Source organism: Martes martes (genome assembly GCF_963455335.1).
Source record: "Martes martes genome assembly, chromosome: 13".
NCBI lineage: Eukaryota > Metazoa > Chordata > Mammalia > Carnivora > Mustelidae > Martes > Martes martes.
In genome coordinates this window covers 44,854,817-44,881,515 of record NC_137901.1, presented here as the reverse complement: position 1 = coordinate 44,881,515, position 26,699 = coordinate 44,854,817, and the positions used below count along the sequence as shown (strand labels likewise).

Here is a 26,699-nt window from a genome sequence, read left to right as displayed (position 1 = left end):
GGGCAGAATATTGGCCAACAGACCTGGATATGAATCCCAGCTCTACCACTTAGTAAGTTTGTGATTTGGGTCAAATTTATTGAACTCATCCTCAGTGTCAGTTTTATTATGTCTAAAATGGGATCACACCTTCTTCATAGAAGTATCATACGGGTTAACTAAGAATGTAAGTCTACATGTCACAGAACTCTAAAGAACACCATTTGTGTGGAATACAGAGTTGCATAGCAGGCGTGTCTGAATATTTAAGGTACCTGTATAACATTGGCTAGCTATAGGTACTCTGGTTGCTATTTATGTATTGGCATCCACCAAATTCACTGTAATTTATTTTTTAAAAGATTTTATTATGATTTAAAAGGTTGGATTTTGAAATAACCTCAATGTCTATATGCCTCCACTTTTTTATGTCTGTTATACAAAATTTGGAAAGTACAGAAAAATTGCCCCAAATATTTGGAGTGTATCTTTTAGTTTCCTTTTTTATATAAACTTTATGGAGCTATAATTTTTTACTAGTATACTTATTTTAAAAAAGAAACCATTTACAGTAAGTTTTGAAAACTGACAAAGGTATAGCCCCACTCCAAGATAAGGAGAACATTTCACTACCCCAAAGTTCAGTTTCATTGGGAAAAAAAAAATGTATGGATGCTTCCTTTATTTATTTATTTATTTTTACATAACTGGGATTCTTTTTTTTTTTTTTTTTTTTATTAAAGATTTTATTTATTTATTTGACAGACAGAGATCACAAGTAGGCAGCGAGGCAGGCAGAGAGAGGAGGAAGCAGGCTCCCCGCTGAGCAGAGAGCCCGACGCGGGGCTCGATCCCAGGAACCTGAGATCATGACCTGAGCCGAAAGCAGAGGCTTTAACCCACTGAGCCACCCAGGCGCCCCCATAACTGGGATTCTATTATTTAATTTCTGTGTCCTTGTTTTTCACTTACTATTATACAGTCACAGTTTTGTGTGTTCTAACCTCAAAAGCTTAATTTTAAGGAGTGCATAATCCATTATTTAATGTTTTCTCTATTTGTTCATTTAGGTTGCTTATGCCTTTTTGTTTAAAAAATTACTTATAAATAAAAGTAAACAGACATTTTTGTATTTAGATTGTGGTGTGTGTCTTGATTATTTTCTTGGGACAGATAACAAATTCCAAAAATTTTGGAATTTCTGGATCAAGGAAATATGAGTGTTTTAAAGTTATATATTTTTTATTTTTTATTTATTTATTTTTTTTTTTTAAAGATTTATTTTATTTATTTGACAGAGAGAGATCACAAGTAAGCAGAGAGGCAGGCAAAGAGAGAGAGGGAGGGAAGCAGGCTTCCTGCCGAGCAGAGAGCCCGATATGGGACTCGATCCCAGGACCCTGAGATCATGACCTGAGCCGAAGGCAGCGGCTTAACCCACTGAGCCACCCAGGCGCCCCTAAAGTTATATATTTTTTAAACTACTCATGCATTTCAGTGCTAACTGTATACTAGGTTCTATGTTCAGTTCCATGGATACGGTGGAAAATAAGGTAGACACAGTACCTTTCCTGGAAATTAAAGAAATTTTGAGAATTTCCTTAGGTTGTTCTGGGCTTAATTTTTCTCCAACAACATTATTTTTGTAAACTGAGGCATACATATGTAAAAACAAATTTGGCAAGTTATAAAGAAGGTAGAAATCACCTGAAAACATGTGATCCTACTTTTAAAAGATGAAATTTAATAAAGTTAATAGAAGTTCTGTTTTGACAAATCCACTGTGTAAATGGAGAATAGAGAAGATGTGCCATAAGGGATAGTAGAATCTGGGATAAAAACTTTCTGATTGATTTTAAGTTTTTCTTTTTTTTTAAAATAAGGATTTTATTTATTTATTTGACAGGGAGAGGGAGATAGCAAGAGAGAGCAAAAGCAGAGGGAGCAGCAGGCAGACAGAGAGGAAGAAGCAGGCTCCTCGCTGAGCAAAGAGCCCAACTTCGGGCTCCATCCCAGGATTCTGGGATCATGACTGAAGTGCAGACTGCAGACTCTTAACCAACTGAGTCACCCAGACGCCCCTTAAGTTTTTCTTTTATTCACTCAAAGAATTATTGGAATGAGAGAAAAAGAAATTTAAGTGACTTTAAGCTCATTAAGGGGAACTATGATATAAAAAATTAAAGGAATTGGGGCCTTGGTGCCTGATCAAGAAAACAACTTTGAGTATGTTTGTCTGCCTTTAAGTGTTTAAAGGACTGCCTGTGGAGATGAAAGTAGGCTTATTTTGTGTGCTTGCACAAGGGACCTATCTGTGAATATTATGGGAAGAATAATTTTTTGGTTCTGTATTAAGGAATAACTTTGTATTTCTACTCTACTTGTGAGGGGGTGACATTTGTACACCTCCACTGACTTAACCCTAGACTTCAGTAGAGACTAGAAGGTTACCATTTAGGCGATTATGTGTAGGTATTAAATTATAATAGGTGAATTCTGAAAGTTTTTTGGCTCTTGGGTTTGTGTGATCCTTTCAGGGTCAGTATTTACCAATGCTAGGAAGTTGGACAAATCAGAACCACTGTCCAGATCAACTTGTAGCCAAGACAAAATAGGGAAGTCATCTCGGGACAACGTAGCAGTTCACTGGGCAGATGAGTAGAGTAGTATGTTAAATTATGTACCAAATAGAGAGTGAGCACTGGACCACTTTACACTTTAACATCTTAATATTTTTAGAGGAAACGTGCTCTGTAACCTAATGTATGATTACTTTCTTTCAACATGTCTGTAGGATAAGTAGGCAAACTAATTATTCTTTTATGATTGGAAAATGAGTCAAATTTATCAGGATTTGATTCAGAGAGATGTGGTAGCTGGTTTTCAGAAGAGAGACTACTGTTCAGTTTCCTTTATATGTTTATGAGTGCTTTTCACTAAGTTGCTCTTTAGAACTGGGCCTTTTGGATAGATAAACACTTCAGTTAAAAGAGCATTGACTAGATGAGCTCTTGTTATTTTATTCTCAGTATTGTCTTCAACTATTCTAGTATTACATCCTACTAAAGTTTTGAGTATTTAGTTGAAGAAAAGGTTGGATTATGGACCTTTTGGTATTAATAACAGTTATTACTACTATTGATAACTTTAAAATTCAAAAGCCTGCTTGGAAGTATTGTATCATTTAATCCTGTTAATGATCTTGGAAGGTAGGAAGTCTCTCGATCCACTAATATGGGGTGTCTTAACATTTATTTAGATCTTCTTTAATTTCTTTCAACAGCATTTTGCAGTTTCCAGAGTATTGGTATTGTACTTATTTTGTTAAATTTATCAGTATATTATTTTTTTTTGGTGCTATTGTAAATGAAATTGTTTTCTTTGTTCTATTTAGTCATTCATTGCAAATGTATAAAAATACAGCAGATTTTTTTCATTGATTCTGTATCTTGCCACCTAACTGAACTTAATAGTTTTAATAGTTTTTTCATAGGTTTGTTAGGATTTAAACATAGAAGATCATATAGTATGTGAATAGGTAGTTTTACTTCTCTCTTTGGATGCCTTTTATTTCATTTTCTTGCTGAATTGCCCTGGTTAGAACTCTCAGAATAATGTTGAATAGAAGTAGTGATTGCAGGCATTCTTGTCTCATTTCTCATCACAGGTATCTTGTCTTATTCATCATCTTAAGGGGAAAGCATTTAGTCTTTCACCATTACATGCAGTGTTAAGTGTGAGGTTTTTTCAAATCTCTTTTACCAGGTTGAGGAAGTTTGCTTTTATTCCTATTTTGTTGAGTGTTTTCATCATGAAGAAAAGGGGTGTTAGATTTTGTGAAATGCTTTTTCTGCATCTGTTGAGATGATATAGGGTTTTTGTCCTATATTGATATGCTGTTTTATAGTAATGTTTGTGTTAGACCAGCCTTCCACACTGAGATAAATATTACTTGATGAAGTTTAACACTTTTTTTGTGCTGCTGTATTCACTTTGCTAGTACTTTGTTGGGACTTTCTGCACCTGTAATTATAAGGCATATTGGTCTCTAGTTTTTTTGTGATGTCTTATGTGGTTTTGGTATCAGGTTACTACTGATCTTACAAAATGAGTTGATACATGTTTCCTTCTATTTTGGAAGAGTTTATGAATGATTAGTAATAATTTTTCTTTGGATGTTTGGTAGAATTCACCAGTGAAGCCATCTGGACCTGGGCTTATCTTGCGGATACTTTTTTGATTAGTAATTCAAATCATTTGTTAGAGACCTCTTCAGGTTGCCTATTTTCTTTTCTTTTTTTTTTTTAAGATTTTATTTATTTATTAGAGAGCAAGAGAGCACAAGTGATGGGGAGGGACAGAGGGAGTAGGAGAAGCAGGCTCCCTGCTAAGCAGGGAGCCTGATGCGGGGCTCCATTGCAGAACTCTGGGATCGTGACTTGAGCCGAGGCAGATGCTTAACCGACTGAGCCACGCAGGCATGCCTAGACTGCCTATTTTCTTGAGTCAGTTATAGTAGTTTTTTGTTTTTAGGAATTTGTCCATTTCATGTAAGTCATTTAATTTATTGGTTTATAATTACTCATAGTATTATTCTCCTATTATCCTTCTTTCTTTTTTTTTTTTTAAGATTTTATTTATTTATTTGACGGAGAGAGAGAGAGAGAGAGAGAGAGATCACAAGTAGGCAGAGAGGCAGGCAGAGAGAGAGAGGAGGAAGCAGGCTCCCCACTGAGCAGAGAGCCCCACACGGGGCTCGATCCCAGGACCCTGAGATCATGACCTGGGCCAAACGCAGAGGCTCAACGCACTGAGCCACCCAGGCGCCCCTATCCTTCTTTCTGTAAAGTAGTAGTAATGTCCCTTCTTTCATTCCTGGTTTTAGTAGTTTGAGCCTTCTTTTTTCTTAGTCAGTCTGGAAAAGGTTTTTAAGTTTTGTGGGTCTTTTCCCAGAACCAGTTTTTGTTTTTATTTTTCTCAATTGTTTTTTATACTGTCTATTTACCTCTGCTCTAATCTTTATTAACTTCTTTCATCTGCTTCCTTTAGTTTTTATTTTGCTCCTTTCCCCCAGTATCTTAAGATGGAAGTTTGTTATTGATTTGAATCTTCCTTTTTTTTTTTTTTTTTTTTTTTTAAGTAGGCTCCACACCTAGTGGAGCTTAAACTCATGACGCTGAGATCAAGACTTGAGCTAAGATCAAGAGTAAGATGCTTAACTGACTGAGCTACCTAAGTGCCCCTTGAATGTTCCTTTTTAAGAGAGAGAGGGAGGAGTGTGGGGGGAGGGGCATAGGGAGTGGGAGAGAGAGAGAATCTTAAGCGAGATCCATGCCCAGCAGAGAGCCCAATGCAGGGCTTGATTGATCTTGTGACTCTGAGATCATGACCTAAGCCAAAATCAAGTGTTGGGATGCTTAACTTACAGAGCCACCCAGGCACCCCCCTTTTAAATTCTGCTATTTGTAACTGTAAATGTCCCTCTAAGCTCTGCTTTATCCGAATTCCATAAATTTTTGTTTATTATGTCTTCATTTTCACTCATTTCAAGGTATTTTCCAATTTCCCTTGTGATTTCTTCACTGACAAATGATTACTTAGGAGTAATTAATTTCTAAGTATTAGTGAGTTCCCCTAATTTCTTCTTGTTGCTGATTTCAAATTTCATTCCAGTATAGTTGGAGACTATACATTGTATAATTTCAGTCTTTTAAAATTTACTGGGTCTTGTTTTATGTCCTAGCATGTGGTCTATCCTGAGAATGTTCCATGTGCACTTAAGGAGAATGTTGTTATTGGGTGGAGTGTTCTATGGATGTGTTTTAGGTTTGTTTGGTTTATGTATTGTTCAAGTATTTGATTTCCTTGTTAATCTTTTATGTAGTTGTCTATCCTTTGTTGAAATGGGGTATTTAAGTATCTCGATTGTTATCGTTGAATTTCTGTTTTCCCTTTCCTTTATGTCAGCTTTTGCTTTGTATATTTTGGGCTGTTTTTTGTTGCATATATGTTTATAATTGTTAATATTCCTGATCTCTTGGGTGTTTTATTAATTATAAAATGCCCACTCTTTATCTCTAGTAACACTTTTAGACTATTTTGTTTGATATTAGTATAGACATGCTAGCTTTCTTATGGTTGCTGTTCTATGATATGTCATTTACTTTCAACTTTGTTTTATATTTGAGTCTAAAGTGTGTATTCTGTAGGTAGCACACAGTTGGATCTTACCTTTTTTTGGTCTGGTTTGACACTTTTGCCTTTTATTGGATTATTTAATCCATTAACATGTAATGTTACTTAATGTAGTTAGGACTAGGTCCACCATTTATTTTTGTTTCTACATATCCTGTCCTTTTTGTTCCTCTATTCCTTTTTTCCTGCTTTCCTTTGTATTAAGTGAATATTTTCTAGAGTGATGCTTTGTTTTCTTTATCATTTTTTGACATATATATTTTGTGGTTCTAGAGGTTATAAAATATATCTAATAAAGTGTATATATCTCTAATAAATTTATAATAACTTACTTGAGTGAAATATAGAAACATTTCTATTTAGCTTATTTTCCTCCCACTTTTTATTTATTTTTATTTATTTTAAGATTTTATTATTTGACAGAGAGAGACTGTGAGAGAGGGAATACAAGCAGGGGAAATGGGTGAGAGAGAGAGAAGCAGGCTTCCCGTTGAGCAGGGACCCAGATGCTGGGCTTGATCCCAGGACCCTAAGATCATCACCTGAGCTGAAGACAGATGCCTAAGGACTGAGCCACCCAGGTGCCCCCTTCCCACTTTTCAATTTTTGTGCTATTATTGCTCTATATATTGCATCTAGTTTGTTAGAAACCCAATACCTTGTTATAATTATTACCTTATGTAACTTCATGTTTTTTAAAGAAACTGACAGAAGAAAGGAGCACAAAGACATATTTGTAGCATTTGTCTTATTACTTTCTTAGTTACCATTTCTGGTTTTCTTAATTTGTTTTCAACCAAAGTCATTTCCTTAGTGTGATACAACTTTAGTCCCACCTACTTCCTTTCTGCTCTTATTCACAAATATATTACATTTTGATGTTATGGGTCCAAATCTGTAATTATATATGTAGTTTTCTATACAGTTTTTTAAAAGATTTTACTTATTCATCTGACAGAGAAAGAGAGACAGTGAGAGAGGGAAAATGAGCAGGAGGAGTGGAAAAGGGAGAAGCAGTCTTCCCCCTGAGCAGGGAGCCCCATGTGGGGCTTGATCCCAGGACCCCGGGATCATGACCTTAGCTAAAGGCAGATGCCCAACGACTGAGCCACCCAGGTGCCCCTACAATTTTTTAAAAGAAATTAAGAGAAGAAAACAGAATAGCCATATATATTGTCAAATTATATAATTACCTTTACCAGTGCCCTTTCTCATTTTCATGTGAATTTGAATTACTTCCTAGGATCACTTCTTTTGAGCCTGGACAACTTTATTTAGTATTTCTTGTATGGTGTGTTTGCTGGCTAACCAATCCACTCAGTTTTTATCTGGGAATGTCTTTTTTTGTTTTGTTTTGTTAAGATTTTACTTATTTATTTGACAGAGAAAGAAAAGGGGGGAGCGAGAGGGAGAAGGAGAAGCAGGCTCCCCGCTGAGCAGAGAGCCCAATGTGGAGCTTGATCCCAGGACCTGGGATCATGACCCAAGCCAAAGGCAGACACTTAACTGACTGAGCCACCCAGGTGCCCCTATCTGGGAATGTCCTTATTTTGCCTTCAATTTTGAGAGATATTTTTAATGAGTATCTGATTGTTGGTTGATTTTTTTTTTTTTTTTTTTAGCTTTTCAGCAAGTGAAATATGTCATTTCACTGCTTTCTGGCCTCCATTGTTTCTGATGAGTGGTTAGCTGTTAATCCTATTGGGGTTCTCTTGTAAATAGCAAGTCATTTTTGTCTTGCTGTTCTCAAGATTTTCTTTTATTAGTCAAACATTTTTATTATGAAGTGTCTTAGTGTAGATCTCTGTGAATGTGTTAGAATTTGTTGAGCTATTTGGACATGTAGATTATTCTTTGTCAAATTTGGTGAGTTGTCAGCCATTAATTCTTTGAATATGTTTTGTTTCTTTATCTTTCCCTTTCTGTTTCTCTTGTCCTCCCTATTTGGTACTCACATTATGCCTGTGTTGCTGTGCCTTTCAGTGGTACACATTTTTCTGAGGCTGTGTTCATTTTTCTTTTTTTTTTTTTAAGATTTTATTTATTTATTTGATAGAGATCACAAGAAGGCAGAGAGGCAGGCAGAGGTGGGTGGGGAAGCAGGCTCCCTGTTGAGCCGAGAGCCTGATGTGGGGCTCGATCCCAGGACTGTGAGATCCTGACCTGAGCTGAAGGCAGAGGCTTAACCCACTGAGCCACCCAGGTGCCCCTCTTCATTCTTTTTTCTCCCCATTCTTTGGATTTAAAAATCTCTGTTGATTTATCTTCAAGCTCACGGATATTCTCCTCGTTCGATTTCACTGTTGAATCCCCCTAGTGGATTTTTTTGTTGTTGTATTTTTTAACTGTAGAAGTTATTTTGTTTTAATAATAGCTGTCTTTAAAAAAAAATTATTTATTTGACAGAGAGAGAGAAATCACAAGTAGGCAGAGAGGCAGGCAGAGAGAGGGGGGGAAGCAGGCTCCCTGCTCAGCAGGCCTCGATCCCAGGACCCTGAGATCATGACCTGAGCCGAAGGTAGAGGCTTAACCCACTGAGCCATCCAGGCACCCAATAATATCTATCTTTCTAGCAATACTCTCTGTTTGATGATATCATACCTTCCTTCACTTGTTTAAGCATAGTCTCCTTTAGTCTTTTGAAAATATTTATAATGTTTACTTTGAAGTTTTGTTGTTAGATCAGACAGCTAGTCCTTCTCATAGGTCATTATTGTTGCCTGCCTTTTTCTCTATGTGTCATACTTTTCTTTTTCTTTGCATGTTGTGTAACTTGTTATTCAAAACTAATATATTGGGGCACCTGGGTGGCTCAGTTGGGTAAGTGTCTGCTCTGGCTCAGGTCATGATCTCAGGGTCCTGGGATGGAGCATTGGACTCCCTGCTCAGTGGGGAGTCTGCTTCTCTTTCTCCGTCTGTCCCCCTTCAAAAATGAATAGATAAAATCTTCAAAAACTTTAATATATTGCAACAACTCTGGATACTGCCCCATGTTCCCATGAGTGTATTATTGTTGTTTGCTTTTTTTTTTTTTTCCAGTGTCTGACTATTTTATTCTGGTGAAGTCTGTTTTTCCCCACAGTGGGTACCCTTTGATGTTGCTCCTCAGAAGGCACAACCTTGGACATAAGCTCAACCACCCTGGGATAACAGGGCTGTCTTTTGACTTTCTCTGATTTCTCTGTTCAAAGTTTTGTGTCTCTTGGTATCACAGCCAGGTGTTAGGCTCTCCTTTGCAATCCAATTACCCTGTTGTTTTCAGCAATGTCATAGGGCCCAACTTGCTCCATAGTCTGATTCAATTGAATTTAGGCTCCTTTAAAGGGATAATTTTTGAGGTTATTGTTTGAGGTTTGCTCTGACATCAAGAGGGCCCTTCTTACTTGTTGTTTTTCTGGTTTTCTCTGATAAACTAGCATTGGGCCTATGGCTTAGCTTGTATCTGTCATGAAGCCACCATCCTTATTTTAATTGTTTTGTTGTATTTGAGAGTTCTCTTACCTTTGAGCTTCCCCACTGTTGAAATACAGTCACCGTCCTTATGGAGATATTTGGAGCCGGCATCAGGACTGTGGAATGCTTCTTTATGGGCAATATCCCTGCTTTAAGAGTGGGGTACTGGGCTACCACCTTCTTGTCTTTATCTACTTACTTCTTCCAACATGGAACCTCCATCCTACAAAAAAACTGAGGTGAGGGAGAGTGGGGTCCAGAAACTTTTAGTGTGCCATCTATGAGGTAGAGCCATCCCTTTATGAGTGGAGATGAGTAAAAGAAGCCTAGAAATCTTTGGATGCACTTGTCTCAAATTTGTCCTCTGCTGTATGTAGCTCAGTGTGGGAGAGATCAGAAATGCTGGTGGCCTGTTCCTCCCGAAGAGATACCATAGCCCTCAACTGGGAGCTTGGAAGAGAGGCTCTTTGTTTGCCACACTGTCTGATCTGAGAAGGGAAAGGGAGTGAGTCATGGTTCAGATGCCACTGTCTCTGGCTGCTTACTTAGTTTTAGTAAATCCTCTTTAATAATGGTAGTCATTTTCTGTATGCCTTCAGGCAATCTCCAAAGACTTTAAATGGTTGTTTTTAAAAATAATTTTCACCAGTTATGCTTCCTTTGCTGGGGAGCAGGTTTGTTGAGCTCTTCATGCTCCCATTCTGGAAATGGAACTTCAGCTATGGATATTCTTATTTGTGCCTCCTGCTGACATGGACAAGAATTTCTTTAGATTAGAAATACTGGGTTAAAGAGTGTGCGAATGGGAATCAATTTGGCACAATCATGTAAAAAGCAATTGTACCAAATTATATTACCATCATCAAGATGGTAGAGTTCCTGTTGCTGCACATCTAACACTTCATATTGTCATTGGACTAATTAATTTGTCTGTCTAGGTAGATACAAAGTGATAGATACCTCACTGTGGTCTTAATTTACTTTTCCTTGTCATTGCCATCTGTGTTTTGTTGGCCTTTTGGATATTTGTCCTTTGAACATAAGTGAACTAAAATTTTCTCCCATTTTGTTTTCTGTTTTTTTTTTTAACCTGATAATGTCTTCTGCTAATCGAAAGTTTTTTTTTTAATATACTCGAATGCAACAGACTTATTTAAGAAATTCTTCCCTATCCCAAGTTCAGAAAGATAATTTTCTACACTATTTAAGAGTTTAAAAGGTTTTACTTTTTACCTTTGTATTCTTAATGCCCTTGGGGTTTTGTGTGTGGTTTGAAACTTTTAACCTTTTCCATATAGATAACTTATTGACACAGTGTTATTTACTGAATAGTTGCTCTTTTTCTCACTAATCTGCAGTGCCTTCTAGGAGAAATTGATATGACATATCTGCATGAGTCTGTTTTGGAATTCTCCAGTTTATTCCATTGGTTACTTTGTGTAGTCTGGTTCTATTACCATACCATCTTACTGTTTTATAGTATGATGTCATGAAGGAAAAGCGTTTGGCTTCTTTTAAGTAGCTTTGGGTGAAAACATTTTTTCCATATTACATAATAATTAGTATACATGGAGTTCAGTATGTATTAATCACTTTTTCAAAGCATTTTACAGTGTTGAAAGAATTGATTAGAACACAAAATATATGACGATTGTTTCATTTATTAGCTTAGAAGTCCTGTTTTGTTTTCTTTTAACTCTAGGAACAGTTTTGATCAAAAGTAACAGTGGCCAGTTGATGTTGGTATCTCCTCAGCAAGCTGTGACAAGAGCAGAGACCACTACTAACGTGACTTCGAGGCCAGCTGTACCAGCGAATACTCATACAGTCAAAATCTGTACAATGCCGGTAATTTTTTAATTCTCCTTAATTTTCCAGCTATTTTCTTCATATAAATGTGTATGTATTTGTCAAAAATAATAGAAGATTCTGCTCAACTTTTTGAATTAAGCCACTTTCTTTCTTTCTTTTTTTTTTTTAAAGATTTTATTTATTTATCTGACCGAGATCACAAGTAGGCAGAGAGGCAGGCTCTCTGTGGGGCCGGGGGGTGGGGGGGAGCGCGGAGGGGGAGGTAGGCTCCCTGGCTCCATCCCAGAACCCTGGGATCATGACCTGAGCCAAAGGCAGAGGCTTTAACCCACTGAGCCACCCAGGTGCCCCGATTAAGCCACTTTCTTTAAACATGTTAATTAAGGTGTTTAGTTTTATCATTTGGTAATTACTAAAATAATAATGATTCAGTCTTCATATTCAAAGATTTTATCAAGGGAATAATCAAGGGAATGTTCAGTGGGCTATTTGTATCTCTAAATGGAAAGAAAATAATCATTCTGTTTCAATTTTAGTTTGTGGTAAAATATTAACACTACAGTTTATGGTATTCATTTTTATACATATCTTACAGGACTGATTTTTTAAGAAATTCAGAAATCTGTAATATTTCATTAGTTGGTGTTGTTAGTACATACATGATAATTTTTCCAGATAACTAAAATTTATCTTGTGTGTCAGAGGTTAAAAAAATTTTTTTACACAAAAAAGGGAAAGAAAAAGAAAAAATACAATAAAAACAAAAAAATACAATAAAAATTTTTAATGGTATCTTTCTCAGTAAAATAAAAAATGCTGAATGTAGTGTAACATTTTCTTGATGAGTCAGGCTCATCCTAATGAAGGATTGCATAGTATTCTGTGGTAATATTCTTTGGTAGTTCTGTCCACTTCCCCTGCTAGCCCTCATTTTATGCTTCCCTAGTATTTGGTTCTAGGTTCCTGACTATATTCTCTGTTACTGTTATCTTTCAGTGATAGCTGCTCCTTTCCTTTCTAATTTGCTTTATCAGCTGCTGTGAGTTGAGAATATAGGTAGCAGATTTTTGTTTATAATTAGATGATAAATAAGAATACTTTTATCTTCTCTATAAGCCAAAGAATAAAGTTCAAGATTTTAACGCTAAAATACTGTGATATTTATTTGTTAAATCAGTTGCCTTCTTAGGAATACGAAATGGGTGTCAGTTGGCCAGTTGACCGGTTAGGTTCATAGTGGTGAATGTGCTTAAAATCTATAAGGTTGTAAAGCCAATTATAACGAAGAAGTTTGCTATGGTGAAGTGTTTCAATGTTTAATGTTTACTGCAGTACTGATTGATTTAAAATTATTAATGCTGATGACTATTATCTCTCCTCTCTACCCCCTCCAGAATTCTAGTTCACAGTTAATTAAGAAAGTGGCAGTGGCACCTGTTAAAAAATTGGCACAAATAGGAACTACTGTGGTAACCACTGTTCCAAAGCCTTCCTCAGTACAAGTAAGTTGTGACTGACTTGTGTCCATGCATGCACTGGTTTTTCATCTCATCTTCTTTCTCATTTAGCTGTTTCCTACCAGATGTATAAGTTGCCACAATGACCATGTGACCTTGAAGAAAGCAAGTCAGTGATATTTGGTGATACTTATCAAAGTGGGAACTGTTGGAGATATGGAAAACACAAGATAAAGATGGTGTATATTCTTAAAATATCAGTTTTATTTGAATGTATTAAATTAATGCAAATGCATCTAATAACCATATGTCAGTGTGTCTAGAAGCAGTTGCTGGGATAGAATTTTGGCATAGGAGGTATTTATTAGTTATTAATATCTGTGGAAGGGAAGGAGAGTAAGACTTTGAACTAGATGCAGGCCCAGTAAAGCCTCTGCCAACTGGGTGGAGAACATTGGAGGAAATATGGCCTGTCAGAGTTGTTCTACTCTGTGCTAGCATTGGTCACCTGGGCCTTAATTCGCCCTCTGTGATAAGTCACTGGTTGTCAACTCCATAGGGAGAGTTGTGCTGTTGGGCAAGGTAATTCTCTGTAGGTGAAACAAACTCTGAAAGAATTGGCATCTGACATAATAGCGTTCCCAACAGCTGAGACAACACAGATTTCCTTTTAATGGCATATCATGGTTTACTTCTTGTGTCCCTGGGATCTACTTCCTGAAACATGTTAGAGGCCAGATCTTTTGGGATTCCAGTGAGTTTCTTCCTTGGGGAAACAAAGAAGAGGAGGTACTAGGATAAACTACAGTCCCCACCACTGTGGCTGATAGTCATCATGTCCTTCCTTCACTACCCTATTCTATTCATTCTAGATTCCCTCTAATCTCAATTAATAACTCTTCTGGTCTTGGTAACTTAACTGGTAGTGTGACCAGACCTTCATCCCTGAGAGATCTGAGGTCCTAATCCCCATGCTTTCTTGAAGCAAGAGTTACTGGACTTGTCCGCTGGTCATACAATTGGGCAAGGAAACGCCAGCAGGTGCTTAACTGGATCACCTAGTTTCACCACACATATTCTTCTCAGTCTCCATTGTGTAATAGCAACCCTACCTATTCTAGATGTCAGGTCACTTAGCCCTGCCACAATAATGATTCTTTACTGTTGTTCCCTGGACGCTAGGAACCTGAAGTACCCAGGAGGCAGCCATGGTGTCTAGTTTATGGGAACTCTTGCTGTGTCCTCTTGTGCAAGTGTGTCCCATGTGGGCAGAAATGGGAAGCACAGGGTCCCCCATTGTGTCTTTGGGAGTGATGACAAGTGATTCCATTCATCCCTCTGCTCCTCTATTGCTTGGTTTTCGTGTATTTGTCCTATTGGAGACAGTACCATAGTTTCTTGATACAGTTTACACTGAATCTTGGAGGATGGAATTCTATCTTCCTTTAATACTGCCTCCAAGTTTGCACCTCACCTGTGCCCTCTACAGGCTGTTCTGATACTTTAGTAGGCTGCCAGCTTCTAGGTCACACCCCCCAGACATTCATAATCAGTGCCAGTGTGGTCTTGCAAAGCATGGAAATAGAATGGGCTGGGCTATAATATCAGGAGTTATGTTTGAGTTTAAGATGGTCCACCCATTACTGCAGTGGGATTAAGTAGGTAGAGTAGACTGGGGTTGTGTGCCTCCCTGTGCCTCTTAAGAGGAAGAGTTGGCATGGAAGGTACAGGTATCTGGTAAGGTACAGCTAATAGCTGTATTAGAAAGAGTTATGAAGGGGGCGCCTGGGTGGCTCAGTGGGTTAAGTAAGCCTCTGCCTTCAGCTCAGGTCGTGATCTCAGGGTCCTGGGTTTGAGCCTCGCATCAGGCTCTCTGCTTGGTGGGGAGCCTGCTTCCCCCTCTGTCTCTGCCTGCCTCTCTTCCTACTTGTGATCTCTCTCTCTGTCAAATAACGAAAATCTTTAAAAAGAGTTATGAAGGACAGATTTTGTACTAGAGACAGTAAAATATTAACAAGGGAAGTAGAAATGCCATAAATGCTTCCTCTCTTCACAAAAAATAGGATGCTTTTTCTGAGCTCACATTTCATTGACCCTTATTTGCTTCATAAGGGAGAGGAACCTTGAGGTTCCCTGAGGAACACTTCCCATTGGTCCAGAAAGGTGATCATAATCACTAGCTAAAGTTTTAGGTTATGCTTTCTTTAATAGTAGTTTAAGGGGTTAATGGCAGAGAATAAATATAGACTCACTGAAGGAAGAGTATTTAATTACTATAGATTAACCTGAAAAAATTCATTTGACAGTCTCCGAAAGGATTCAGAGAAACTGCACAGTAGTTGTCCTTGGAGAGCAAAACTAAGGCTAGGAATAGGAAGGTGACTCATTTTCATTGTTGCCTTGAGATCTACCTTAATAATAGTTTACTAACTTAGGTACAATTTTTAATTTTACCTTTTTTGCTTAACATTTCATCATTCTAGTTTTCATCATTAATCAGTGTTTTTTCTTTCTCCCATTTTTACCCTTAAAGCATGCTTCGTCTAATATAGGCTCCAGTCTTTCTAAGGTGGGAAATTTTGGTGTACATTTGCACTTATTTTGGCTGTTAGCAAAGGAAATATTCTCAAAGGTGATCGCAACCTGACCTTTTTGTGTTGTAGGCCTCTAGTATACAAATATTTAAAATCATGGTGCAATTTCAGTTTTCTGGGTCAGTTGTAAATACTGTTGTCTCCCCCATCACCTTCAAACTTTACTCATGTTCTGTAATTTTCAGTGTTTGTTTTAAAATAAGATTTTTGCTTTAACTCATAGAGTTGTCTAAATTATTGCCTGACTTGTGGTTTCTTGTATTAAACTTTTTATCCTGCAGGTGGTGCTATAATCACACCTCATTTCAATAGATAGTGGAAGACCTAACCAAAATTCTTGTCAGTGTGAAAATAAGATATCAAAGTTTGTAATATTCATTATGCTTACTCTAATAGTCTACATAAAAGCAGCTTATCTGAATAAAAGATGATCAATAGATCTCTCTGCTTTATACTTGAGAAAAAGCAGAAAATTGTGGAATAGAATATTCTATATTTTCTTTTTTAAGATTTTATTTATTTATCTGACAGACAGATCACAAGTAGGCAGAGAGGCAGGCAGAGAGAGAAGGGAGGAAGCAGGCTCCCTGCTGAGCAGAGAGCCCGATGTGGGGCTCGATCCCAGGATGCTGGGATCATGACCTGAGCTGAAGGCAGCGGCTTTAACCCACTGAGCCACCCAGGCGCCCCATAGAATATTCTATATTTTCATATAAAGACTTATTATTTCAAATTCTTTTTAGAGAATTATTATTAATTTGTTTTGAGGACCATGCTCTTGGTACTGTTTTTCAGAAACAGCCCTAGGAGAATAGGGAGGTACCATTTCTATCCTTGTTTTTTTACAGACAGGAATCAGAGGATTAGCAAGATTAAGTAACTTGCTTGAGGTCAACACTTAGTAGGTGTCAGGGAAAAGTAGGTAGGTAGATATGCTGGTTAATTGAACATAAAAGAAAAAGTTAAAGTAGGTAGGTAGATGAGAATGAAACCCAGATCTACTGAAGTCCAGAGCTCTTACAACAGTGTTCCGATGTCTTAGACTAGTAGAGTGTAACATGAAAGCGAAGATGTCAAGATCCATTTGTAGCCTGGTAAGTGTGAAGTGAGGCACCCACTGTGGTACAGTTCATAGTAATACGTATCTAAATGTGCACTACTTTTAATTTCAGTCTGTAGCTGTGCCAACGAATGTTGTCACAGTTACTCCTGTAAAGCCGTTGAATTCTGTAACTACCCTGAAGCCTTCAACTTTGGAAGCATCAGCTGTCCCCTCAAATGAGCCCAGTCTCAAAGCAGAGAACTCAGCATCTGCTCAGACAAGTCTTTCTCCGGTAAGCTCTCCCCTCCATCTTCCATGAATATGGCTCTTTACAAATTTTCTTGAATTCTGTTTTCCAGCTAACATTTGTGTTTATATTTCTCTATTTAGGCGATGCTAGAAAATGTGAAGAAATGTAAGAACTTCCTTGCAATGTTAATAAAACTAGCATGTAGTGGATCACAGTCCCCAGAAATGGGGCAAAATGTGAAGAAACTGGTGGAACAACTCTTGGTAAGTTAGTATTATGAAAGCTTAAATTCTGTAAGAATTTGTAGAACATGTTTTAAATGGGACTTATCTTTAAATGAGGTTTATTGTAGATGGATTTTTTGGGGTAAGCTTTTGCTTTTTAATATGTAATGATAATAAATCTGAAACAAGTTAATCTATTATATTACTTGTATATGCCATAGCTTAAAAAGGGCCTTGGGGAAGGGTGCCTGGTTGGCTCAGTTGGTTGAGTCTGTGACTCTTGAATTTGGCTCAGATCATGATCTCAGGTCCCTGGGATCAAGCCCCATGTCAGGCTTCATGCTCAGCAGGGAGTCTGCTTGAGGATTCTCTCTCTCCCTCTGCCACTCCACATGTACTGTTTCTCTCTGAAACAAATTTAAAAATCTTTAAAAAAAAAAAAAAAAAAAGCCTTGGACAGAAAGTTGACTCTGGTCAAATAAAAGATTGTTAATAGAATTGCGAATGCCAGAAAGCCAGGCTATCAACAAATAGTGAAATTCCGTTCTCTAAGTCCAAACAACATACTTTGTAACTTGTGGAAGTAAGTTAACTTTAAGTTTTAGTTTCCTTTTCTATAAGATGAGTGGAGTAATAAATATAATGATCTTTGTGTTCCCAAGTTCCAAGATGCTATGTTTTTTAGCTATTAAATTATACATCATTCACTTTTTATATCCTCTTTCAGGTAAATTGCTTAGGTACATTAAAGCAGATGAAGGTAGAAATTAGCAAATGTTTCATATTCTATGCTTAAGAAATATGCTGAGGGTGTAATCAACAAACACAGTTTTGGGTTTTTTTAAGTACTAAAATCTACACATTTCTCTGACCGTACAATGAGAATTTTGTGTATTTTTTGTATAAAAATGGTCACTTTTTCCCAGCAGAAAATGTGTGTATTTCAAATATTGCACTGGAAAACAAATATAATTTATAAATATTAAAACATCTTTACTACTGGTTTTTATGCTACCTATAATTTGTTAGAAATAGAGCACATTTGAAATGGTTAGTTTTCCACTTGGGAAAACTTTTAGATATTTAAAATTATAAGTCCTATAAGTAAGTTTTTAACTTCCAAGCATTTTTTAAAATTTCAATTAACTTAAATTTTTAATTTTTGATTGAAGTATAGTTAACATAAATATTATATTACTTTCAGGTATAGAACATGGTGATTTGGTAATTATAAACATTACAAAATATGGCATAACTATAGTTACCATCTGTCACTGTAAAAAGTTATTACAATGTTATTGGCTATATTTCCTAAGCTGTACTTTTTATCCCTCTGATTTTCTTATTTTATAACTGGAAGTTTGCCCTTTTTTAACCACTCACCTATTTTGCCCATCTCCCTACTCCCCTCCCCAGTTTGTTCTCTGTGTTGTGTCTGTTTTTGTTTATTTGTATTATTTTTTTAAAGTTCCACATATATTTGAAATCTTACAGTATTTGTCTTTCTCTGACTTATTTCACTTAGCGTAATACCCTCTAAGTCCATCCATGTTGTGAATGGCAAGATCTCATTCTATTTTATGGCTGACTAATATTTCATTGTATGCATATACCACATCTTCTTTATCTAGTCATCTATTAATGGACACTTAGGTTGCTTTCATGTCTTGGCTATTGTAAACAGTGCTGCTGTAAACATAGGAATGCATATATCTTTACAAATCAGTGTTTTTGTTTTCTTTGGGTAAATAACCCAGAAGTAGAATTACTGGATCGTGTGTTACTTCAATTTAAAAATTTTTGAGGGGCGCCTGGGTGGCTCAGTGGGTTAAAGCCTCTGCCTTCGGCTCAGGTCATGATCCCAGGGTCCTGGGATCGAGCCCCGCATCGGGCTCTCTGCTCATCGGGGAGCCTGCTTCTTCCTCTCTCTCTGCCTGCCTCTCTGCCTACTTGTGATCTCTGTCTGTCAAATAAATAAATAAAATCTTTAAAAATAAAAAAATAAAAAAAAATAAAAAATTTTGAGAAACCTTCATACTGTTTTCCACGGTGACTGCACCAATTTATATTCCTACCAACAGTTTCTTTTCTCTACAATCCTTGCCAACACTTGTTATTTCTTATCCTTTTGGTATTAGCCATTTTGACTGGTGTGAGGTAATATATCATTGTGGTTTTTATTTTCATTTCCCTGATGATTAGTGATGTTGAGCATCTTTTCATGTGTCTTTTGGCCATCCTAAGTCTTCTTTGGAAATACGTCTATTCAGGTCCTCAGTCTGTTTTTAATCAGATTGTTTTTGGTAATTGAGTTCTATGAATTTGTGTATTTTGGATCTTAACCCTTTATCAGACATGTCATTTGCGAATATCTTCTCCCCATTCAGTAAGTTGCCTTTTTGTTTTGTTGATCGTTTCCTTTATTCTGCAAAAGCTTTTCAGTTTGATGTAGTCTCAATGGTTTATTTTTGCTTTTGTTTCCTTTGCCTAAGAAGGCATATCCAGAAAAATACTGCTAAGGCTAATGTCCAGGGGTTACCACCTGTGTTTTCTTCTAGGACTTCATAGTTTCAGGCCTCACATTTAGGCCCTTAATCCATTTTGAGTTGATTTTTGGGTATGGTTTAAGGAAGTGGTCCATTTTCGTTCTTTTGCATATAGCTGTCCAATTTTCCCAACACCCTTTATTGAAGAGACTGTCTTTTCCCCATTGTATATTCTCGCCTTCTTTATTGTAGATTAATTGACCATATAATTGTGGGTTTATTTCTTAGCTCTCTATTCTGTTCCATTGATCTCTGTGTCTGTTTTGTGTCAGTACCATACTGTTTTGATTACTATAGCTTTGTAATAGAATTTGAGATCTGGAATTGTGATACCTCCAGCTTTGTTCAAGATTGCTTTGGCTATTCAGAGTCTTTTGTGGTTCCACACAAATTTTGGGATTATTTGTTCTAGCTCTGTGAAAAATGCTGTTGGTATTTTGATAGGGATTGCATTGAAACTGTAGATTTCTTTGGGTAGTATGGACATCTTAATAGTATTAATTCTTTCAGTGCATGAACACAGTGTATGGTTCCATTTATTTGTGGTCTCTTCAGTTTCTTTCATTAGTGTCTTGCAGTTTTCACAGTACAGGTAGGTCTTTTACCTGCTTACATCAATCATGAGATAATAAACATACCTTTCCTCTGTTAAAATATTTGTAAACCTAAAAGTATTTTTCTTTCTACTGTTCCTCAGGATGCAAAAATTGAAGCAGAAGAATTTACTAGACAACTGTATGTTGAACTCAAGTCTTCACCTCAGCCTCATCTAGTTCCTTTTCTTAAGGTAAAATTATGTGTTACTTTGAAGAAATTATTTGAGTTAGATTTCCTTAAAATAAATTTTAAAAGTAATTGGAATCCTTAATATTTCAATATGATAGCTATGTGAAGATACTAACAGTGTAGGAGAAAGCTCTCAAATGTTGCAATCTGTTAAGAATGTTCATAGTTCATATTCTTTGGATTGGAACACTTTGGGAAAACAAAACTAGCTTCTCATTCATGAACGTAACATAATGATTATATTGGTAAAGCTTACATCTTCAAAGGCTTGACTTTTCCTTTAAAATAGGGCCTTCTTGGGCACCTGGGTGGCTCAGTGGGTTAAGCTGCTGCCTTCGGCTCGGGTCATGATCTCAGGGTCCTGGGATCGAGTCCCACATCGGGCTCTCTGCTCGGCGGGGAGCCTGCTTCCCCCTCTCTCTCTGCCTGCCTCTCTGTCTACTTGTGATCTCTCTCTGTCAAATAAATAAATAAAATCTTTAAAAAAAAAATAGGGCCTTCTCCTTTGTGCTAATGACTCATATTCTCCTAGAAATAATAAATCAAATAGTGCCAAATTTGGCGGGAAAGCTGTTATTCTTAAAAAATTGACTTATGGGGTGCCTGGGTGGCTCAGAGGGTTAGGCCTCTGCCTTTAGCTCAGGTCGTGGTCTCGGGGTCCTGGGATTGAGCCCCACGTTGGGCTCTCTGCTCAGTGGGGAGCCTGGTTCTCCCTCTCTCTCTGCTTGCCTCTCTGCCTACTTGTGATCTCTGTCAAATAAATAAATAAAATCTTTTAAAAAATTGACTTATGTTGTTAATAAGCATACTCTTTTCTAAGATTTGTTGAATTAAATAGAATTTTGATGTGGAACAGTAATTTGATAACAAGAGACTATAAAAATATATATATTTTGGATACTCAGAAGCTGAAGAGGAATCAAGTTGAAATTTTAAAAGTCATTAAAGAACTGGGATTATAATGAACCACAGAATTGTCCCATAAATTTTGAAATAATGGAATGAGGAGTGGCCATTAGAAATATTTGGTTTAGGGGCGCTTAGGTGGGGCTGTTGGTTAAACTTCAGACTCATAAATTTTGAAATAATGGAGTGAGGAGTGGCCATTAGAAATACTTGGTTTAGGGGCGCTTAGGTGGGGCTGTTGGTTAAACATCAGACTCTTGGTTTTGGCTCAGGTCGTGATCTCAGGGTTGTAAGATTGAGCCCTCGGTCGGGCTCAGTGTGGAGTGTACGCAAGATTCTCTCTCCCTCTCCCTCTGCCACTTCTGCTCATACTTGCTCTCTCGGTCTCTCTCTGTCCCCCAAATAAATAAATATATCTTAAAAAAATTAAAGAGAACTATTTGGTTTGATTGTCTAGAGGAGATGAAAGAGGCGCTGTAATGGAAGACTCCTTTTGGTTGCCTCATAAAAAAAAGAGTGGGAAGGGAAATGGAGCACATTTTCAGAAGGATCTTAAAATAATGGAAATGTCAATAGAAGGGTGAGCACATTGATTAGGAGGGTGCCAATCATGTGATATAAAATGTGGCTAAAGAAACTGAGAATGTTTTAGCTAGAGGAGACTTGGTCTGGGGAAAGGGAGGTTGAAGGTTCAGCATAATATTTAATATCAAATGACTAGTGCCCTGTTTTTGGATGGTTCTCTTGTTTGAGAAATTAGAGGCAGTTCTTCCTTGGGTCCCTTTCAGTGCAAAAGTTCTTTGGGCAATAGGTTGTCTACATTAACACTGACAACTCTTACATTTATCTGTATTTCATACTCATTGGAGACACTGTGGAGGAGAAGTGAGGAGATCATGTATGTTCTTATTATGCATCCAATGCTATGCTACATACTTTACTTTTAATTTGGATTGTTTGCACTTATTTTTCATATCTGTCTTTTGAGAATACTAGGTAGTAGATATTATAGTATTTTCCATTTTAGAGATTAAAACACTGTTTATATCGACTAATTTTTTGTCAAACTTAGAGGTCCAGAATTTATCCTATCTGACTCTACTTGCTAGGTAACAATACCTTTAAGTTACCAAATAAAACTGAAGTTTTTTTGGTTTGTATGTATTTTCTAAGGACCTATTAAGCCTTGTGATTTGTTTCCTTAGGACACCCCCCCCCCCGCCCCGCATTTGGGGCATTGAATGTTGCATAGAGATGAGGGATTTAGCATTTAATCTCTGGCCAGCTGATCAAGAGATAATTTAATATACATTTTTTGTAAAAATTTCTCCGAGTCTGATTATTTTAACATTTGTTCCAATTGTGTTTTTCTCAGGACCCCTTCATATTAGATTTCTAGCTTAAATTTAATAGATCACTTCTTTTTTTTATATATTTCCAAAGCAGCTTGTTCTCCACCATTTTTTAAGTTTGGAAAAAGATTATGAGACTCTCTGCTTCTTACTTTCCTTTGTTATCATTTATATACATATTTGAAAACCTTCAGAGAAGAACTTCTCAATCCTTTTTAATAAAAAAGTAAAAGATGTAACTAAAAGGAAGGAAAAGGATAACAGTGGTTCTCATTTGCTTCTTAAATTCAGTCAGACTACTGCCTTGGTTTAAGTATCAGAACAGGAAAACTTCCACATAGCCCTTGAATTTACCAAAAGATAATCTACCTCCTTTTCCATTTTTTTCCCCTTACTCAAAAACAAAAGAAACAAAACCCCCAGGGGTGAAAAGGCAGAGTATTCTACTTTTTAGTTCAAATTGCCTTTACTCTTTCAGAAAGATACAAGGAGAGATACCAACTTAAAATCTAGTCAGAAAATATTCTAGCTCCATTAAGGAAATTGCCTGTGTTTGTATTTGTTTTATTTTGTTTTTTTTAAAGCTTTTATTTATTTATCATGGAGAGAGCATAAGCAGGGGGAGCAGCAGGGCAGAGGGAGAAGCAGGCTTCTCACTGAGGAAGGAACCCAATGCACAACTCCATCCATCGGGATTATAACCCAAGCCGAAGACAGACAGTTAACTGACTGAGCCACCCAGGCGTCCCGTGTATTAGTTTTATTTTGATTTAGAGACTTTTTATCCACAGTTTGAAAGTTATTAACAAAAACTTTTTTTTTTTAGATTCTGTTGTCATGTAAAGAAACTTACTGATAGAAAAATTATTAGTGATCTATTATGGGATATAAGTAAATACAAACAAGTATGACACAGTGTTTTATTTTACCAAATTGATCTTGAGGGATATAAAATAAATTTAATACTGAGCGGTAATCATTTTGTATTGAAAAATAAAGCACTTGTGGGCTTTAAATTGGTTGTATCCTGGATATTGTTAGGATATGACTGCCAAGTGATATCAGGCTTCCTCAACTGAAACACCTGATATTCTTTTGATTTATATTATGTTGTAAAGCTCTGAAATACAAAGTAATTCTATTTTACTAGGAGCTAATTTGTTTAGTTATCAGGTTCTTTTTTCTCTCCTATTTCTAGAAAAGTGTGATTGCCTTACGACAACTCATGCCCAACTCCCAGAGCTTTATTCAGCAGTGTGTTCAGCAGACCTCTAACGAGGTAGTCATTGCTACCTGTACCACAACAGCAACAACTTCTCCTGTGGTGACAACAACAGTTTGCTCAATCCAGTCTGAAAAACCCATCATTGTTTCTGGAGCAACTACACCCAGTACTGTGTCAGTGTCGACTCTGAATCCACTTGCTGGTCCAGGGGGAACAAAAACTGGAGTTGTGACACTTCATTCTGTGGGTCCAGCTGCTGTACCAGGAGGAACAACAGCTGGAACTGTTTTGCTTCAGACTCCAAAACCACTTGTGACATCTATTCAGAACACAGTTACAGCAGTCTCGCTTCAACCTGAGAAGCCAGTTGTCTCTGGGGCAGCAGTCACATTGGCCCTTCCATCAGTAACTTTCGGAGAAACTTCAGCAGCAGCTATCTGTCTTCCATCTGTGAAACCTGTTGTTACTTCTGCTGGGACCACATCTGACAAGGCCGTCATTGCTCCGGTACAGATCAAACTTACGCAGCCAGGCCCCATCCTTTCACAGCCAGCTGGGATCGCACAGGCAGTTAAAGTCAAACAACTAGTGAGTAATGTTTCATTTCTTCCTCAGTTTCTTCTTTTGAAAATTTCAAACATTCAGAAAATTGGCAATACTAGTAAAACGAGCTCCTGAGTATCCTCAATGGAGTTTGAGTAGTTGTTAACATTTTATCACATTTGCTGAGTCTCTCCCTCTCTCTATTCACACACATAAGCACACACACAGAACTTTTTCCTGAAACATTTTAGAGTTAATTGCAGAAGTTGTGACATTGTACCTCTAAGTACTGTGTATCTCTTAAGGAAAATGATTTTTTTTTAACATAATGGCCTTGTACTTATTATTACACTTGGAAATTTAATATTGGTATAATTTTTTTCCCAGGTGTCCCAACAGTGTCCTTTATAGCTAATAATGCCCTTTTTTCTGATGTTGTTTGTGATAGAGAACTGCGTATTGTATTTACCTGTCATTTCTCTTTAGGCTCCTTTAATCTAAAACAGCTCCCCAGCCCTTTTGTATTTGCTCATTCTGTTGTAACAGTTTTAAGTACCTAGACTGGTTTGCAGAATATCCTTTGTTTTGTCTAATTGTTTCCTCAAGATTAGATTCAGACTAAATCTTTGGGACAAGGTTATTACAGAGGTAATGTTATGGTAACATTTCCCAAGAAAAATGTGCTAAGGGGAGAGGGAAACGGGAGTAGATGAGTATGAAGTTGTGGTTTTTTTCCCTAAACTTGGTAGGTTGAGAGGTTCCTAGGTGAAAGAAAGAAATCTTAGCTATTTACCAATTAGTGTTGTTAACCTTAGAAATAAAACTTTCTGTTATTTTACCAGCAAAAATGGGTTTATTTGGGAATAGCAAAGAATTAGAATTCAGGACAAGCAAGATATGGTAAAACCATAGGCAGATCTAGAGAACAAAGAATGGCCTTGTTTTAAAAAAAAAAAAAAAAAAAGAGTGGCCTCGTACAGAGGTAAGGCAGAAGTTGGAAAAGGCTGTTACAAAAAGAAGTCCCCTGGAGTAAACAAAAAGTGCAGTGGCTTCTCATTGGCTGAGTTGTGACAGTCTCTCATTGGCTGGGCTGTTGCTGGGCGAGGTGAAAATCTTTCTTCCTCCTGCAGATGTAGTAAAGGATGGGCTTCTTCCTGTTGGGGGTGCAAGGTACCGCTCTTTCTGTTGGGGTCTGCAGTTGGTAACTAGTTATAGGGTGTGAGAGGTTCCCCTTCTGGCCTCCTGACTCATTTTAGTGAGGTTTCCCTTTATTTTCATAGTATTTAAAACATTCTAGTTTATTCAAGACAGACTGTGAGATTATTATTAACCTGTGGGAGATAGTACATGGTGAATTAATTAAAAATTACATTTCTTAATAAACTCGCTTACCTTATACTGTAATAGCTAGCTGTTCTTTTAATTTTTGGTAATTGCCTTGTTTGCTTTTATAAATCTTTATGTTATGTGTGTTAAATCTCTTTGTTTTAGTTTATTCTGCTTCTGGGGATAGTAAAATCTAAGTAAACTTCCCAACCTTGTTGTCTGATCAGAAGAAGAGGAATATCTGTGGATGATTGTCTTTGAGGCAGAGGTCAGCTATGAGCATAAGATGAAAGGGGAAGGGGCGCCTGGGTGGCTCAGTGGGTTAAGCCTCTGCCTTCGGCCGAGGTCATAATCTCAGGGTCCTGGGATTGAGCCCCGTATCGGGCTCTCCACTCAGCAGGGAGCCTGCTTCTGCCTCTCTCTCTGCCTGCCTCTCTGCCTACTTGTGATCTCTCTCTCTCTCTGTCACATAAATAAATAAAATCTTTAAAAAAAAAAAAAAGATGAAAGGGAAAGATGAGTTTGGACTGCAGTCAGACTCTTGGGTAGATAGGAAGTAATGTCATTTCCTGGGTGCTTATCATTTTTTATCCCTTCCTACCCTGAGTCTGATTTTCAAATCAAGAAGTGTGTATGCCTTGCAGTTTCTCTTGGGTTGTCTGAATTTAATCTCAGAGATGAAACCTTTTTAGAAGCAGTGACTCTTAAACATCAGTCTGAGCAGTCAGCTTGGGGAACCACAGAAAACAGAGTCATTGCCTCAAGGAAAGGCCTCTTTTTGGTAGCACTGAACAGAATTGAAATCCTTTTTATGGATCATAAGTGATTCTTGAATCACTGCTAATCTTTATTGAACATCTATACTGTATTAGTTCCTGAAGTGAAATAACACTTTATAGCTATGTAGAGTTTTAAAAGCATATATGTCATGTATTAACTGTAGGTTTTTAAATAATTTTATAATGAAGAAAAGGCAGGGAGAAAACCAAGAATCCAGAAACATTAAGTG

At 37.1% G+C, this 26,699-nt stretch overlaps 1 protein-coding gene across 2 annotated transcripts in view; it reads left to right on the top strand.

Moving 5' to 3' along the window:
- The window catches only part of TAF4B (TATA-box binding protein associated factor 4b), a gene marked incomplete at its 5' end in the record, with an annotated part of 125,643 nt that overhangs the window by 4,400 nt on the left and 94,544 nt on the right, over window positions 1–26,699 (top strand). For both annotated transcript variants that reach the window (XM_080821580.1, XM_080821579.1), the window contains 6 exons: window positions 11,330–11,475; window positions 12,834–12,941; window positions 16,663–16,824; window positions 16,923–17,045; window positions 20,250–20,339; window positions 23,795–24,409. In XM_080821580.1, coding sequence (XP_080677706.1) covers window positions 11,330–11,475; window positions 12,834–12,941; window positions 16,663–16,824; window positions 16,923–17,045; window positions 20,250–20,339; window positions 23,795–24,409 — 1,244 coding nt within the window. The remainder of the gene's footprint in view (window positions 1–11,329; window positions 11,476–12,833; window positions 12,942–16,662; window positions 16,825–16,922; window positions 17,046–20,249; window positions 20,340–23,794; window positions 24,410–26,699) is intronic.